General features: G+C 42.5%; 1 protein-coding gene across 2 annotated transcripts in view; it reads right to left on the bottom strand.

Moving 5' to 3' along the window:
- Positions 1–14,869, bottom strand: part of lamb4 (laminin, beta 4) — a 55,078-nt gene extending 40,209 nt beyond the window's left edge. Inside the window, exons 1-7 of one of the 2 annotated variants that reach the window (XM_032507963.1) lie at positions 14,789–14,869; positions 11,468–11,515; positions 10,870–10,914; positions 8,630–8,796; positions 7,300–7,435; positions 7,045–7,118; positions 5,291–5,479 (exon numbers count right to left, since the gene is read on the bottom strand). In XM_032507963.1, coding sequence (XP_032363854.1) covers positions 5,291–5,479; positions 7,045–7,118; positions 7,300–7,435; positions 8,630–8,796; positions 10,870–10,891 — 588 coding nt within the window. In that variant the 5' untranslated portion in view covers positions 10,892–10,914; positions 11,468–11,515; positions 14,789–14,869. The remainder of the gene's footprint in view (positions 1–5,290; positions 5,480–7,044; positions 7,119–7,299; positions 7,436–8,629; positions 8,797–10,869; positions 10,915–11,467; positions 11,516–14,788) is intronic. The other variant, XM_032507962.1, reaches the window with a different exon arrangement.
- Positions 14,870–15,638: the final 769 nt, after the last annotated feature.

Below are 15,638 nucleotides of genomic sequence, written 5' to 3'. Positions count from 1 at the left end.
CGGTACCTCTCCTTCTTACACCAGGGGGGTATCAGTCTGCTGCTGAAGGAGCTGCTCAGGGACCCCACAGTGTCATGTGGGGGGGGGGGGGGGGTATCAGTCTGCTGCTGAAGGAGCTGCTCAGGGACCCACAGTGTCATGTAGGGGGAGGGGGGTGGGTTTATCAGTCTGCTGCTGAAGGAGCTGCTCAGGGACCCCACAGTGTCATGTAGGGGGTGAGAGTTGTTGTCCATGATGGATGTCAGCTTAGCTAACATCCTCCTCTCCCCTACTTCCTCTATGGGTCCAGAGGACAGTCCAGGACAGAGCTCGCTCTCCTGATCAGTCTATTGAGTCTGCTCCTGTCCCGGTCCGATCTGCCCCCCCTCCAGCAGACCACAGCATAAAGGATGGCAGAGGCCACCACAGAGTCATAAAAAGTCCTGAGGAGAGTCCTGCATACTCCAAAGGACCTGAGTCTCCTCAGCAGATGGAGGCGACTCTGGCCCTTCTTGTAGAGTGCTTGGGTGTTATCAGTCCAGTTCAGTTTATTGTTTAGGTGAACACCCAGGAATTTTTAGCTCTCCACTACATCAATGTCCAATCCCTGGATGCTCACCGGTGAGAATTGGGATGTTTCCTCCGAAAGTCAACAATCATCTCCTTTGTCTTGCTGGTGTTGAGCTGAAGCTGGTTGAGCTCACACCAGCTGACAAAGTCCCTGATGACCATCCTGTATTCCAGATTGGTCCCCTCAGAAACACAACCAACAACGGCTGTGTCATCGGAGAACTTCTGGATGTGGCAGTGGGTGGTGTTGTGCATGAAGTCTGAGGTATAGAGGGTGAAAAGGAAGGGGGAGAGCACCTTACCCTGAGGGGCTCCTGTGCTGCAGTGCACCACGTCAGACACACAGTGATGGAGCCTCACATACTGTGGTGAAGAAGTTTTTAATCTCTGGTTTGATAGAATTTGGCTCAGTCAACAATGTACAACAGGACCCCAGTGTTAAAAGTGACAGGAAAAGGTCCTGACGATGTTAACGATGACTGAGAACATTTGACAGCATGAATGTTGTGGTGTGTTTTGATGTGTGTATTTCTGCATACTAGGGTCCACAAACAGAGTCTCTGTGTCAGATACTGGGTCTGACTGGAAAGATGACACTCTGGATTCAAAAAGCCAAATTATTTTCATGTGTGATGATTTAAGTCCCTAAACGAGCCACTTCATAGTAGACACAAACTAGAGACTTAAGACATCCAGAGGATGTCTGGCTGAAACTTAACAGACATACACTAGAGACCGAGGACATCCAGAGGCTGTCTGGCTGAAAATTAACAGACATACACTAGAGACTGAGGACATCCAGAGGATGTCTGGCTGAAACTTAACAGACATACACTAGAGACCGAGGACATCCAGAGGCTGTCTGGCTGAAAATTAACAGACATACACTAGAGACCGAGGACATCCAGAGGCTGTCTGGCTGAAAATTAACAGACATACACTAGAGACTGAGGACATCCAGAGGATGTAAGGCTGAAAATTAACAGACATACACTAGAGACTGAGGACATCCAGAGGCTGTCTGGCTGAAAATTAACAGACATACACTAGAGACCGAGGACATCCAGAGGCTGTCTGGCTGAAAATTAACAGACATACACTAGAGACCGAAGACATCCAGAGGATGTCTGGCTGAAATATGAGGTGCCAAATATAAAGATAAAAGCAATAAAATAAAAATGAAATAAATAGAAATAAAAGAAAACTAAAATGTACTGCCAGCATACGGTGGCAGTGCCTCCCCTCTGTCTCATGTGAATGAGACAGAGGGGAGGCCTGTCTAATAGATAGATAGATAGCTTTATTATCATTACACATGTACAGGTACAAGGCAACAAAATACCGTTTGGAGAAAGCCTCTGGGCCAAAGCTATTTCAAGCACCGCCACACGCACTCTCTGAAAAGGATTTATGCAGACAGCAACATGGTACAGCAACATAATATACAATACAACATCACAACGTAATGCACAAGACAACACAGTTAATGTGGACACATGAAGGAATTTTTTGAGGTGGCATTGAGAGGGTGCGAGAAAAACACAAAATTGAGGCAGACAGACAGATACGGGGCGGGATGGGGGGGGGGGAAGTGTATGTGTGTGTGTGAGATAATGAGTTATGTGTGCGAATGTGAGCGTCAGACTGTCTGTGTTGTTAAAAGCTCAGTTCATCGGCGTGACCTCTAAGAGATAACCAGTGCACAGGACGAGACACAAGGCCAGCTACGAGCTAATTTCCTGCTCGGGTTAAGGGTGGTGGGGAGGGTAGTTGATCAGTTGCAGTCCAATTTAGGTTAACTCTGTAGAATTTGTTCGAATCAATGTCCTTCACGCAATTGTTATCAACCTCAGCGACATACAAGCATCCATATCACGTAGTGATTTTTGCAGTCCATCTACCTTTTCTGCCAGACCGGTGGCTACACGAAGCAAATCCGACTGGGCCCTGATGGCATTTATCCCCTTCTGCGCTTCCACGGTCCGGTCTGAGATGTTGCGAGACAGTTCACTGGACTGGTCAGCCCTCAGATGTAAAACCTTCATCCTCTCAATCACTCCGTGTAGGCACTCTTTAAGTTCCCCAGACAGCTTGTGGGTAAATTTGCTGGCGGCTATCTTACCAATTTTACAATTGGTCAGTGAGACCCAAAGGCCGATGATCAGGAGCCCCACCAACAGAATTCCAATTATCCAAATATTGGATAATCTTCAACTTCCTCCATAGTTAGAACGTCCAGGCAGACCGCTTGCCAATTCGCCCAGGAATCGCGAGCATAACCTGCAGGGAACGTTCCACTCGGACATGACGGCTCCCCCGGAGAAGCATGTTTGGGTGAAAAAATCTTGTCAATAGCACTAAGTGACCAGTTAACCAATTCCATTTCGACTGTTCCAGGAAAACTGCAGGCAGGGAACAAAGAGAAAAGAGAAAAGTTCCACAAGACAGGGTAGACAGACTGGGAAGGAGTCAAGCTAAGATAAGAGGGGAGAGGAGGAAAAACACATCTGCTCTCACCAGAAGCAGGAAGAAGAGACAGAGGGGAGGCCTGTCTAATGTACAGAAGCAGGCCATTCCAATGTTTTGGACCCAAAACCCAAACGCCTGATCCCCCTGAGCTTCAGCCTAGCTTTGGGCACCGTCGGGAGCAACTGGTCAGCCTACCTGACAGATCGGCTGGGGGTGAAGGGGTGCAGCAGCTCAGAGAAGTAAGAAGGGGCAAGGCCATTGAAGACTTTAAAGCAAATGAAAGAATTTCAAAATGAATCCTCAAATGGATGGGCAGCCAGTGAAGTGTTTAAAAAAGTCTGAACCCTTGTGTTGACCATTGGATCACGGGGATCCGTGCAGTTTATTTGACTTTTTGCAATGGCCGTCGGGTCCCAGGGACCCACGCTTGTTTAATTTCATGTCATGTCTACTACCGCAGACATGGCCCTGCGGGTCCCGGGAAACCTGGCCCGTATTCTATAGTATTTCAATTCTACCGTGGCCTCGTCCTTCGGGTCTCCATGTTCTGGGCCAGTATTATATATTAGTTCTTTGTCTTCTACCGCACCTTCAGCCTTTGGGTCTCGGGGATCCGTCCTGCATTCGACTGTATTTTTCCACTACCCGGCATCAGCTTTCAGGTCTCTGGGACCCGTCCTATATTAGACTGTATTTCACTACTACAGGCCTTCAGGTCTATGGGACCTGGGACAGAATGCAATTGTATTTCTCTATTACCACAGCATCGGCCTTTGGGTCTCTGGGACCCGTCCTGTATTTGACTGTATTTTTCCATTATCGCGACACCGGCATTCGGGTCCCTGCGAAACGTACTGTATTTCAACGTATTTCACTTCTACCGCGGCCTCATCCTTTGGGTCTCCAGGACGCGGGCCAGTTTTCTACAGTATTTCTTTCTCTTCTACCAAAGCATCGGCCTTTAGGTCTCTGGGACCCAGCCTGCATTTTGACTGTATTTCACTACTACGGGACAAAATTTGATTGTATTTCTCTATTGCCGAAGCTTGACCGAGAGCGCAGACGCTGCCCGGCAGGTAAAATACACACCGTGTGCGGCTGCTGCTAGAGATACATCTGCGGGAGCTGCACGCAGGCCTACTGCGCTGAATGCGTGAGACCGTAGCCACTTGGGTCACGGGTAGCGTCAACCAATATAACCCCATAACTCTGGCAGAGTTACGCTGCAAAAACCAAAAACAAACGAGCGGCGGATAAACAGACGTGTTGGGAGTGGCTCCCGCAAAGACAACAAGAAACTGAAATGAATTAAAATGCACCTTGAATCTATTCTGAATAAAAACCCTTTGGGATACTTGTGTTGTGTGAGATGTGACTAGAAATTCAATTCAAGGAGTCTTTATTATCCTCGAGGGGCACTTTGTTGTGCAGCAGCATGTAACATAAATAACACCCAGGTTATACAAGACAACAGCCATACATCTAGAAACAAAAAAAATACGTACTACACAGAAGACCACACCTCACATTGACTTATTATGAAAGCCTATAGCAGCAGGGACAACAGAGTTTTTGTGTCTGTTTGTCCTGCATATAGGCTTCAGACTGAATCTGCTGCCAGATGGCAACAAGATGCAGCAGCTGTTCAGGGGGTGACTGGGGTCGGCCCGGACTGACTGGGCCTTCTTGAGAGACCTTGTCTCATAGACAGAGTTTAAATCAGTCAGAGGGTTTTGGGAAATCTTGCCACACACCTTAACTATATATTGCAGCTTGTTCTTGTTTTTAAGCGTGAGGGACCCAAACCAACTCACAACATACAATGTAAGTAAGCTAAAAAACCAAAATAAACCAGGGCAGTTGACCTGAAATTATACACATGAAGTCCCCGGGACCCAGAGCAACTGAACAAGTCCCCGCAACATGAAGGACAATACAAAGGTTAAGGAAATGTAAAATTATAGTGAGGTTGCAAACTCACTATTTACAAGATGTAGAGCCAACGTGGGAAATCTACACAACCTTATTTGTTGATAACATATAGTATTACCACAAAGGTCACAGGAAGTGCTTTTATTCTAAAGGAGCCTACACACACGTCTGTTATCTTGAATGATGAGATGACCATGAGATGGCATGCTGACATTTGGTCACTTTCTTGTTGCAGCATATCGAGCAGTGAATGTTCACATGAAAAAACATTTGAAGCCACGACACTATAAGTGGTGTGTGTGTGTGTGTGTGCGTGTGTGTGTATTGGCGAGTGTGTTACCTCTCCATCAGTGGATGGATCTGAACCAGAGTACCTGCTGTCACAGACCACGTCGTCAACGCTTTTGGCCGGCTGATCTGACACTGAAGGGAAATGAAGCAAACAGTCTTCTGCAAAATAACGAAAAACTTTCCAGCTTCGTCCAAAATCCTTCGATCGCTCCACCAACATGGCCGCCGGACGGAAACTCTGCAGACAGGACATGACAGCAGACACGATTTCTTTTCTATATTGGTTCACATGTTCCTTAATTTCCTTTGGAATTAATAAAATGTTTATTTATCTACTGTTGCAAGGACCATGTGATGTCAAACAACCCATTTTATACACACTTTTAGTTGATTAGTTTTAGTCTAGTTTATGAGTACTTAATCTACAGGACAATCATTTTCTCTGTAAGGACTGAAATAATCAGCTGTGAGGTCTAAACCATCCGAGGTAGACTGACTACGAGCTGTGATGCTGTAAAACCAAGAAGATACAAAACTCTTTATATCTGCATTTAATGACATGTTAACGGAGATACTGAATGGGAAAAATCACTTTGAGAATCAGAGGAAAAGGGGCGCTCGCTGCTCAATAAGATAACAAGAAGACACAGAAAGTGGGAGAGGATCAGTACACCTGACTCCTGAAACCGTCAAAAAGAAAGCGTCAGCCAATCAGAGTTAGAGAAGTACGTTAGCCTGTTGTCCTCTAAGAATCCTTTCCTCTTTGATAAAGCTTATAGTTAGGGCTGGCTCAGGACAGTCCTGAATCATCCCTTAGTCACGAAAAGAGATAACTGTTGTTGTGATTAAGCACTATATAAATACAATTGAATTCTCTCTCTCTCTGTCTCATATCTACCTCCTCTACACAGGGGGATGGTTATGTCTCTCTCTCTCTCTCTCTCTCCCTCCCTCTCTCATCCACCTTCTCTAGACAGAGGGATGGATCTCTCTCTCTCTCTCTCTCTCTCTCTCTTCCCATCTCTTCTAGACAGAGGGATGGGATCCGGTTGGGGAGAGTTCTAGCCTGACCAGGCTCCTCTCTTTACCCTGTCTCTCTTAGTTATGCTGTAATAGTTTTTGACAGCTGGGGACTTCCTTTGACACACTGAGCTCCTCTCTGCTCTATCTTTCTATCTTTCCATTTGTGTGCATCCATGTCTCAGAAATGCTTGTTACTAACCTAGTTACTAACCTAGTTACTAACCTAGCTCTGGGGAGTCACTCCCGGAGTCCTTATGTTCTTTTTCCCCAGCATGTTTCATCGGATCAGGGAGGCTCCAAAATCATGGTAGCAGCTGTCGCCATGGTCCCGCTACACGTCCTGCTACGTCCTGCTACGTCCTGCTACGTCCTGCTGTGCCTTGTAATGCCCACAGTGCCCTGCTATGCCATGAAATACTACAAAGAACTACTACAAACTACTATTTTTGTGACTGTTATTTCCACTCTTCATTAACCCAACCGGTCGTCAGACACTGCCTCCCAAGAGCCTGGGTCTGGTCCTGGGTCTGGGTCTGTCCCAGGTTTCTGCCTAAAAGGAAGTCTTTCCTCTCCACTGTGGCCCTGTTGCTGCTCTGGAGGAAACTACTAGAACTGTTGGGTCCTTGTAAATCCTGGAGTGTGGTCTAGACCTGCTCTATCTGTAATGGGTCTCCAGATAACGCTTGTTATGAATTGATACTATAAATAAAATTGAATAGAAAATTTAATCTGGAAGGTGTGTGTGTGTGTCTGTGTGTGTGTGTGTGTTTGGTGGCTCACCTTGAAGGTGAGGACCAGGTGACTGAACTGGAACACGGTCTCCAGATCCAGCTGAATGCTGACCTCATGAACTCCTGCAGACAACACAGCGCTTTAGTTACTTATGTATGTATATATATATATATATATATATATATATATATATATATTATATATATATAAATATAGAGCTGTGAGTTTGTCACGCTTCCTGTGATGGTTGGCTGAGAGGAAGAAACACTTAAACATACTCTGCTTGGACATTTTAAAACGAACCATTCTCAGACTGCCACCATTTCATTTTCCTTTCAGGGTCAAAGGTCGTAATGACGTTCTCGATGCGGTGGCTGTTAGGGTTGCTATGGAGATTGTACGGCAGCTGAGAGTCACATGTGAAACATTTTCTCTTCTCCTGAAGGAAGAGAACAAATATTCAACGTGATTCTTAATCACTAACATCCTAAACTGTCGAAGTCTCATTTCTTCAGCAGTCTGATTATTTAACCCATTTTAATGCAAGATAACTTTTTTAATCATGAACTTTTGTTTTATTATTGGTCAGTGATCTGATTCCTTCTGCAGCTGCTGAACTGTTGTAAAAATCCCATTTCATGCAGTAACTTTCTCTACTCTGTAGAAATTAGAATGGGTTTGTTTTTTTCTCTACTGAACAGTTTTTAAAGAAACACGTCTGTGAGAGAATGAAGATCGAATGGAATGAAGAGAGGAAAATGCAGTCATGAGGAAAAGTGATGCTCAGGGTGGAAATAACAGCACTGGATAATAAAGTGACAGATCAGAACATGTTTCAGTTTGAAAGTCTGAGTACGAGCCAGAAACAGTCAATCAGAAAAAGAGAAAACAAGTTTTCAGAAAGAGAACAGAGTTTACCTGCACTGAAAGACAGAATCCTTTACCTTGGCATGATCTGCCCTCACCTGCGTTATAAGGCAGTGCATTCTAATCAACAGCTTGTATCTAACGAGTTATGCACATCAATTTATAAGATGCACTGAAAGACAGAATCCTTTACCTTGGCATGATCTGCCCTTACCTGCGTTATAGGGCAATGCATTCTAATCAACAGCTTGTATCTAACAGAGTTATGCACACCAATATATAAGAAATCCCACGAAATCAGGGAACTGCTGGCCCCTCACAAGACAATTAAATTAAATAATTATAGTAGTAATAATAATAATAAATAATATTAATAATAATAATAATAATAATAATAATAATAAAAATAATAATGTATCTTTTAGTAGTCCCAGAAAGGGAAATTCCAATGTAGCAGTTAAAAGGTGAGCCAGGTACCAAGCACCCCGAGGTGACATCCTTTCAGAGGCCGTTACAGTTCAGTCTAGACACCAATGTGACCATTAAAGACAGCGGTCACCCTAAATAATACTTTAGGAGATGAGCTACCGTTTCCTTGACTTCTTCCAGGGTACCACTGACCTACCCCCCTCTTACACAGCAGCAGTCAGTGCGCTGTGGACAGTGATACATAGGTGGAATACATATGGATTACAATGCTTTACTTTTCAAAGCTACATGCATGAATACTGTGTGAGAACAGGCTTAAAATAAGGTGACCTCTGACCTCCAGGTACCCGAGGATGCAGTAGTTTTCTGGTCCGTCCAGACCGCAGGTAGACGAGGCTGACAGCTGTGCTGCGCGACCCACCATCAGGTCGCCAAGCTGGGGGTTACAGGAGCCCCCGGGACACTGGTCCCGGAGGTCCTGAAGCAGAGCTTCTGGAAGAAAAACTGCAGAAATATAGATGGGTCAGTGGATTTTAAATTCTAGTCTTGAATCTATCTGAATTTTAAATCAATGTGTGCAAATAGATTCAGCAGACAAAAAAAGACAAGTTTGGTGTCAGAGATGATTACATCAGAAGAAAGACTTCAGGAAACATTACATGTCATATATACGTTTTTAAATCCAAATGCCTCAGAAACAAAACGACAAGTAGAGAACAAGTTATTACGTGTCCTTGTTGAAAAGTGATCTGACTCTACTTCCCCTACACACCTTACCAAGGTCTGGCTTCACCACAGATGCATCCTGGGACAGGAGAAAAACATCCAGAAAAACATCCTCTGGGATGTTTGTTTCCACTATTTTATACCAATCAGATTGGTCCAGAGTGAGCTAAGCTCTTATTTTGTTTTTACAATATTTTACATTAGTGTTTTGTATGTTTGAGTTTTCTGTGCAGCACTTTGGTAACTTTGTGTTTGTAAAATGTGCTATACAAATAAAGTGGATTGGATAAATAGTCTGAGGAAGGAACCCCCCGCTAAGGAAAACTCCTCATACAACTTTACATGTAGTAAACAGTAATACACAATACAGTAAGGTGAGCTATTTCATTTATTTGTCCTCATTCGTTTAAAAGTCATAGAAGGGGCGTGGTCTGTTTACATGGGCATGGCTATAGTATAGGATGGCTCTATATCAAAGTTTCATGTAAATCAGAATAACGTTTGCCAAGATACAGCGGTTCCTGTTTCAACAGCCGCCCACAGGAAGTTGGTTCTTAACTCTGGCATTGTGTTAGCTATCAAAATGATATTGATAACTTTTAGTCCCGAGGGTCAACCGAGTGTATGGCTGAATCTCATTTCTCTGTCTTACCCCTACCCCTTACCCTTAGTGTTGCACGTTCACATGAGATAATGCTATCCCTGCAGGTCTAGCCCACTCTATAATCTACAGATAGAGCAGGTCTAGACCTCTCTATAATTTACAGATAGAGTAGGTCTAGACCACTCTATACTTTACAGATAGAGCAGGTCTAGACCACTCTATAATTTACAGATAGAGCAGGTCTAGACCACTCTATAATTTACACATAGAGCAGGTCTAGACCTCTCTATAATTTACAGATAGAGCAGGTCTAGACCACTCTATAATTTACAGATAAAGGAGGTCTAGACCACACTAGACCACATAATTTACAAGGACCCAATAGTTGCCTCCAGGGCAGCAACAGGCATCAGACTGTTCTGGAATATCAGAACAGCTGTAGTTAATTTGTTTGTTTGTGGTCTTATACATTTGATTTTCTTTACATGTGTGCAACATGCAAGTTATGGTTCAATAGTGGATAATACTTCTGTAATTTAATATATTTTTATTTCATGTTTTTGCCTATTATGTATAATTTATTGGGTAATAAAGATTTTTGTTAAAGAAAGTGCTTCTAAATATCCATGACATTCAAAACTGATAACTGAAACAAGAGGAGTTAGACAAAGGAGATTTCCCATAAATCGCTAATTAACAAAAAGATTCTAACAGCACCATGTAAGGACCGATTCACTCACACTTTGGCGTGGATGCTCAAGCCCCAATGCGGTACAACTGTGTCATGTTTTGTGTCAATCGGAAAAAATCTGGGTAGGATACGCAACCTACTGTTTCAACAGCCTCCTACAGGAAGTTGGTCCTCTATAATGCACATTTTTTGCACTATAAAAGTTCTTTTGATAACTTTTTGTCATCAGGGTCCACCGAGTCTACTGGTACAAATGTGTCAGGATTGGACTCAAGCTCCAGGAGTTACAAAAACTAGATTTTGCATATGGCTAATTTGCTGATTAATTAAAGAAATCAAAAAAGCGCCATCTTCACGCTGATTGATGGCAAATTTGCAGACATAATAAAATAAAAAATAAGAAAACATCATACATGCTCAATACTCTGAATCCTTTTTTCTACACAAGTATTATCAATATAATATGTTGCATGATGTTCCCCATCTCTCTTCACTTCCTTCTTCCTTCCATTTGAATCAGGGGTGTAAGTGATGAAATGTGACAAGCTGAACTCACGGGTGAAGAAGATGAAGATCATGTTGTTTGGACTGGGCTGATGGTCTGTGGAGGACAAACATAATGAGTTAAACTGTATAATTCATTGTCTGGATCAATCTCTCCAGAAGTCTTATCTCCTTAAACAAGGAAAACACAAGAGTCGTGATCTCAAAAAGAAAAAGCTCAAAGCTAACATTGATCAACAGATACAGAACAAAACTAAACTGATCAACCATCAGAGATCATGAAGTCATGACTGTAATATCAGCTGGCCAAACGGGTACTTTCGGAACCACACATAAAAATAACCAAATACCCCAGACATCAAAACTAGAAGAGACCTCTTGAAATTAAAAAAGCTCTGTTGTACAGAGTAGAAAAGAAAAACGTATAAATTCTGCAGATTTTCCTTCTAAATCACAGTTTAAAACTACCAAATGAATGAAATGATCAGCTGATTGTGTTTGTGTCTGATTATTATCATGATCATGATTATTATTACTACAGGGGGCAGAGACTCTGCTCTGCGTAGCCTCAGCAGCAGGAGGAATAACTCTACAGTGAATGAGTTTAGGCATTGACAGAACATTCTTGATCTTATCTTTCCCTTTCTCACCTATCTCCTCCACAATCTACTCCGCAGTATCCTGAATCCTCCGAAATCCTTTAATGTGGAGAGAAGAGGGTGCCAGGGAAACACACACACACACACCTAAATGCAATGCTTAAAAGGTATTTTAATCCAGTCATAAGGTTTCAGATGTCTTGTCTGATAATCATATGAGCATGAGACTGCTTGACAAACGTTATGCTTTAAATAACTCTAATATTAAATTTATATGATGTTAACAGGGTGCATCATTCTAAATGTCTCCAGACACATTGAGGTAAAGTGACGTGAAGCAGAGCTGAAGCAGGAGAACACGGAGCCCCTCCAGGGACTGCTGAACTTTAACGGGAATGCTCTGAGGATTTACTGCTGCATGACAGAGTGATTAACGGCTCCTTCAAACTGTTTCATACCAACCCTTCACACTTCTTTCAAAACATATTCCTAGTTCAGTACATTCTTAAATTAAAATGTTCTGCTTTTAAGATCCATTATCAAAGATAACAATAAAATAAATAAACGTTTAGTCTCTTAACGGATCTGTGAAGTAAAGAGAGACGTTTATTATTTAAATATAAAATGATTCAAAAATATATATTTAATTTCATTGAGCTTTACCACCATTATAGTTAATGTAAAGGGATATTTCACCATTAGAAAGATGAATAAATCTCTAAATTGGGTCACTTATTTAGTAGAAATGTGAATTTTATTTAGAAATATGTGCCCTCTAGGCCGGGAAAAGCCAGAAAATGTGTTTTTGGCTCATGTGGATGAAAGACATCTAATCCCAGAATGCACTTGCTTCCCTGCTTTACGAGTCCACTCCCATGCAACGCCTAGCGTTTCCAGACAAAGACAACTCAACTCTAGTGTGTTTAATTGTAATTTCAACAATGTTTCGCCATGGTTCTAGTGGTATTACACATAAAATATATATTAAAATGACCTCACATAAACTCGTAACTGAACTTGTATTGGGAGTTTGTTGAAGTTGGATGTAGTCTTTCTACCTAGCTAGCTCATACTCCCGCCCTCGTTGCGCGGTTCACCTTGGACAATTTCCCCTTACTTGCTAGCATTAGCTTTCTACCTAGCTAGCTCATACTCCCGCCCTCGTTCCAAGGTTCACCAAGGACGATGTCCCCTTACCGGCTAGCATTAGCTTTCTACCTAACTAGCTCATACTCCAGCCCTCGTTACACGGTTCACCGTGGACGATGTCCCCTTACCGGCTAGCGGCATCGGGTGACACCGCTGGCTCAGGTGCGGGTCTCTGTAGCAGGTGAAGCTCCCATAGTGTGTTGAGTTTTCCGTCTCTAAAAGTTTCCTGCATATTCTCTGATCTGTACCTACGTATCCCGGTGGTCCAGATTTTCGTTATTTTGAATAACTCTTGTAAATGTTTGCCTCTGAAAACATCAAGATGGCTGACACTTGGCTTGCTTCTGCTCGTGTCGGGTGAAGATGACAGTCCAACCCCCAATGGGCTGAAAACATGCAGAACTAGCTGGCTGTAGTCCAAAGACAAGGGCAAAAATGCCTCCGATGATGCTAAATGACAAGAGTTGCATCTTAGGGTTCAAACCAGCGGTAGAAACTTTCTATGTTTGTCTGTTTTAGTTATTATTTGTTGTTTGCTGCGCCAGCTCAAATTACTGTGACCTGGAATGAGCTAGAAACATGAACCTTGGGGGAATAACTGGATATAGTGTGCATGTGCTTCTGTAGAAATATAAACCCATTCAGTCACATGGTGGCGCTGTATCAAATGCAAACTTTGAAAGGCCACGCCTCCCACACCGTAAGTCCCGTTGACTTGGAATTTCTCACACAGGTGCCACTTTATGTGCTGTACAAAAAGCCTCAAGGAACATTAAAGTCCCCTAGACAATGGTTCCACCATTTTGAATTTTTGAAAAACACATTTTTGAGATCTCCTCCTACACCGTAGATCGATTGCCATCCCACGTCCAGTTATTGTGCCTTAAAGGCCCCCCCGACAATCTGAATGAGACTTGCAGTGTATGTGTGAGGTCATTATAGAGAAACTTCCTGGACGTTTTGTGTTGATTGGACAAACATTTTGTCAGTTATAGGCTGATTTGCTCTGTATCACCTGCAATTTGTTTGCTTTGTCTGGTTATATCTGGGGCACTTATCTGAATATACCCTGGGAGTTTTGTGGGTTAGGGTACTAGTGGTGTATGTATATAAAACAGTTGGGGTATATCTGGGGCACTTATCTGAACATACCCTGGGAGTTTTGTGGGTTAGGGTACTAGTGGTGTATGTATATAAAACAGTTGGGGTATATCTGGGGCACTTATCTGAACATACCCTGGGAGTTTTGTGATGAATTGCCTTACATTTGCTGATTTGTCTTCATTTATGTTCAGAGCCACGCCCCTTTTAAATTAAATTGGTCAATAACTTGAAAAGTAATTGAGATATGGACATGACACAAATCAAGGTTGGAGCTTGTAGTTGCAGCTCGCTGCTTCATTAGCAGTTTTTATTTCGATCATCTTCTTTTCTCAGATCAACGGGAGCTGGCCTGAGCTACATATCACCCTGAATTGAAAACAAATGTTTTTGACCAATCAGCTGTCACTATTTTAAACAAAATTCACTGTTTGTCCAATTGTTAAAAAGCTTGTAGGATATGTTTTAAAGCCACGTTTGAACACATGTGTGAAATAACTTTGAAGTCGCTAATGAGAAAAAAGATTTGAACCCACCAATTGCCGCTTGAGGCTATGTTTTATTTATTTCAGAAATCAGTTCATAATTTTAGTATTTATTTCTGTTCATTATTTTACAAAAGTCTTCTGCGTGTGCAAGTAGTCTGTGAAATGACCAAAAAAAAAGGTACTGAATATGTAGATTTTTAGGAAAGAAAGTCTTTGAAAGCAAAGGTCAACTGAAGGTAATTTTTTTTGTACTAGTCATTAATACTCTAGTCACTGAACGATTAACAGCTTCACTGAGCCGTGCGTCACAGCTGCCACTTTTATTGTAGATGCATCATCTGTCTGATTTACAGCTCCTAACTGAAACTAAACTATCAACTTTGTTTATCAGGTTAGTTTTCATTTTAAAGAGAGAAGATTTTGTGTTAGCTAGAACAGATTAAGTACAGTGCAGTCTGAGACATGAAATCACGGCTGAAACACTTCAGCAAGCTACTGAAACTTCCAATATTATAAACCATCAGCAGGTAATTTACAAAATGTTTAACTTCTCCAGAGAAACAACAAGGATGGCCAACAGGGTTGAGTTTCATTCATTATAAAACTGTTGAAAAGAGAGTGAACTTGAGCCTACCTGCTTCTGCTGCCTCACTGAGAAAACTAACACATCTGGGCAGGTAACAGCACACCTGAGACACATGTAGCCTCAGGCTCCTTCTGTCAATGAAAGAGGGGGGGCATGGAGAAAGGCAAAGGGAAAGGTTTTACAGCAATGAGAGAGAGAGAGAGAGAGAGAGAGAGAGAGAGAGAGAGAGAGTTTTATTTATAGTATCAATTCATGACAAGAGTTATCTTGAAACTTTACACATGGAGTAGGTCTAGACCACACTCTATAATTTACCAGGACCCAACAGTTCTAGTAGTTCCCTCCAGAGCAACAAGTGCAACAGTGGAGAGGAAAAACTTCCTTTTAGGAAGAAACCTGGGACAGACCCAGGCTCTTGGTAGGCGGTGTCTGACGGGCCGGTTGGGGGGGTGTTGAAGAGTGTCAATAACAGTCAAAGTAAAAGATAATGGAACAGTGACTAAAAATAGTTTGGAGCAGAGCCGCAGGAACATTTTGAATTGGGGGTGCTGACAAATTTTCAAAGTTTAAAAATGAAAACATGCATACTTCACAAGCGGAAAAACAAGAATAACGTCCATAATACAAGACAGAACCAACTAGGCACGGGTAATGCAAGACATAGGCACACGGCTCAATACTACAAAATATGCCTACTACAAGCTCAAAAACACAAGGGTATAAAACACTTCAATGAATTATGTTAAATCAAATCAAAGTGAAGCAAGCCAGTCTGATCCTCCGCTGCTCTTGGCTGGTTGCCACGGTTCCCACACACGCAGTCCTGACACTAACTAACATTGAAATAGAGAAATGCAGCCTTGAGTTTTTGTAGCACAGCAATAGCAAATTAAATGCA

Source organism: Etheostoma spectabile, unplaced genomic scaffold (assembly GCF_008692095.1).
Source record: "Etheostoma spectabile isolate EspeVRDwgs_2016 unplaced genomic scaffold, UIUC_Espe_1.0 scaffold00005315, whole genome shotgun sequence".
NCBI classification, from domain to species: Eukaryota; Metazoa; Chordata; class Actinopteri; order Perciformes; family Percidae; genus Etheostoma; species Etheostoma spectabile.
This window is presented reverse-complemented; position numbering and strand designations above follow the sequence as displayed.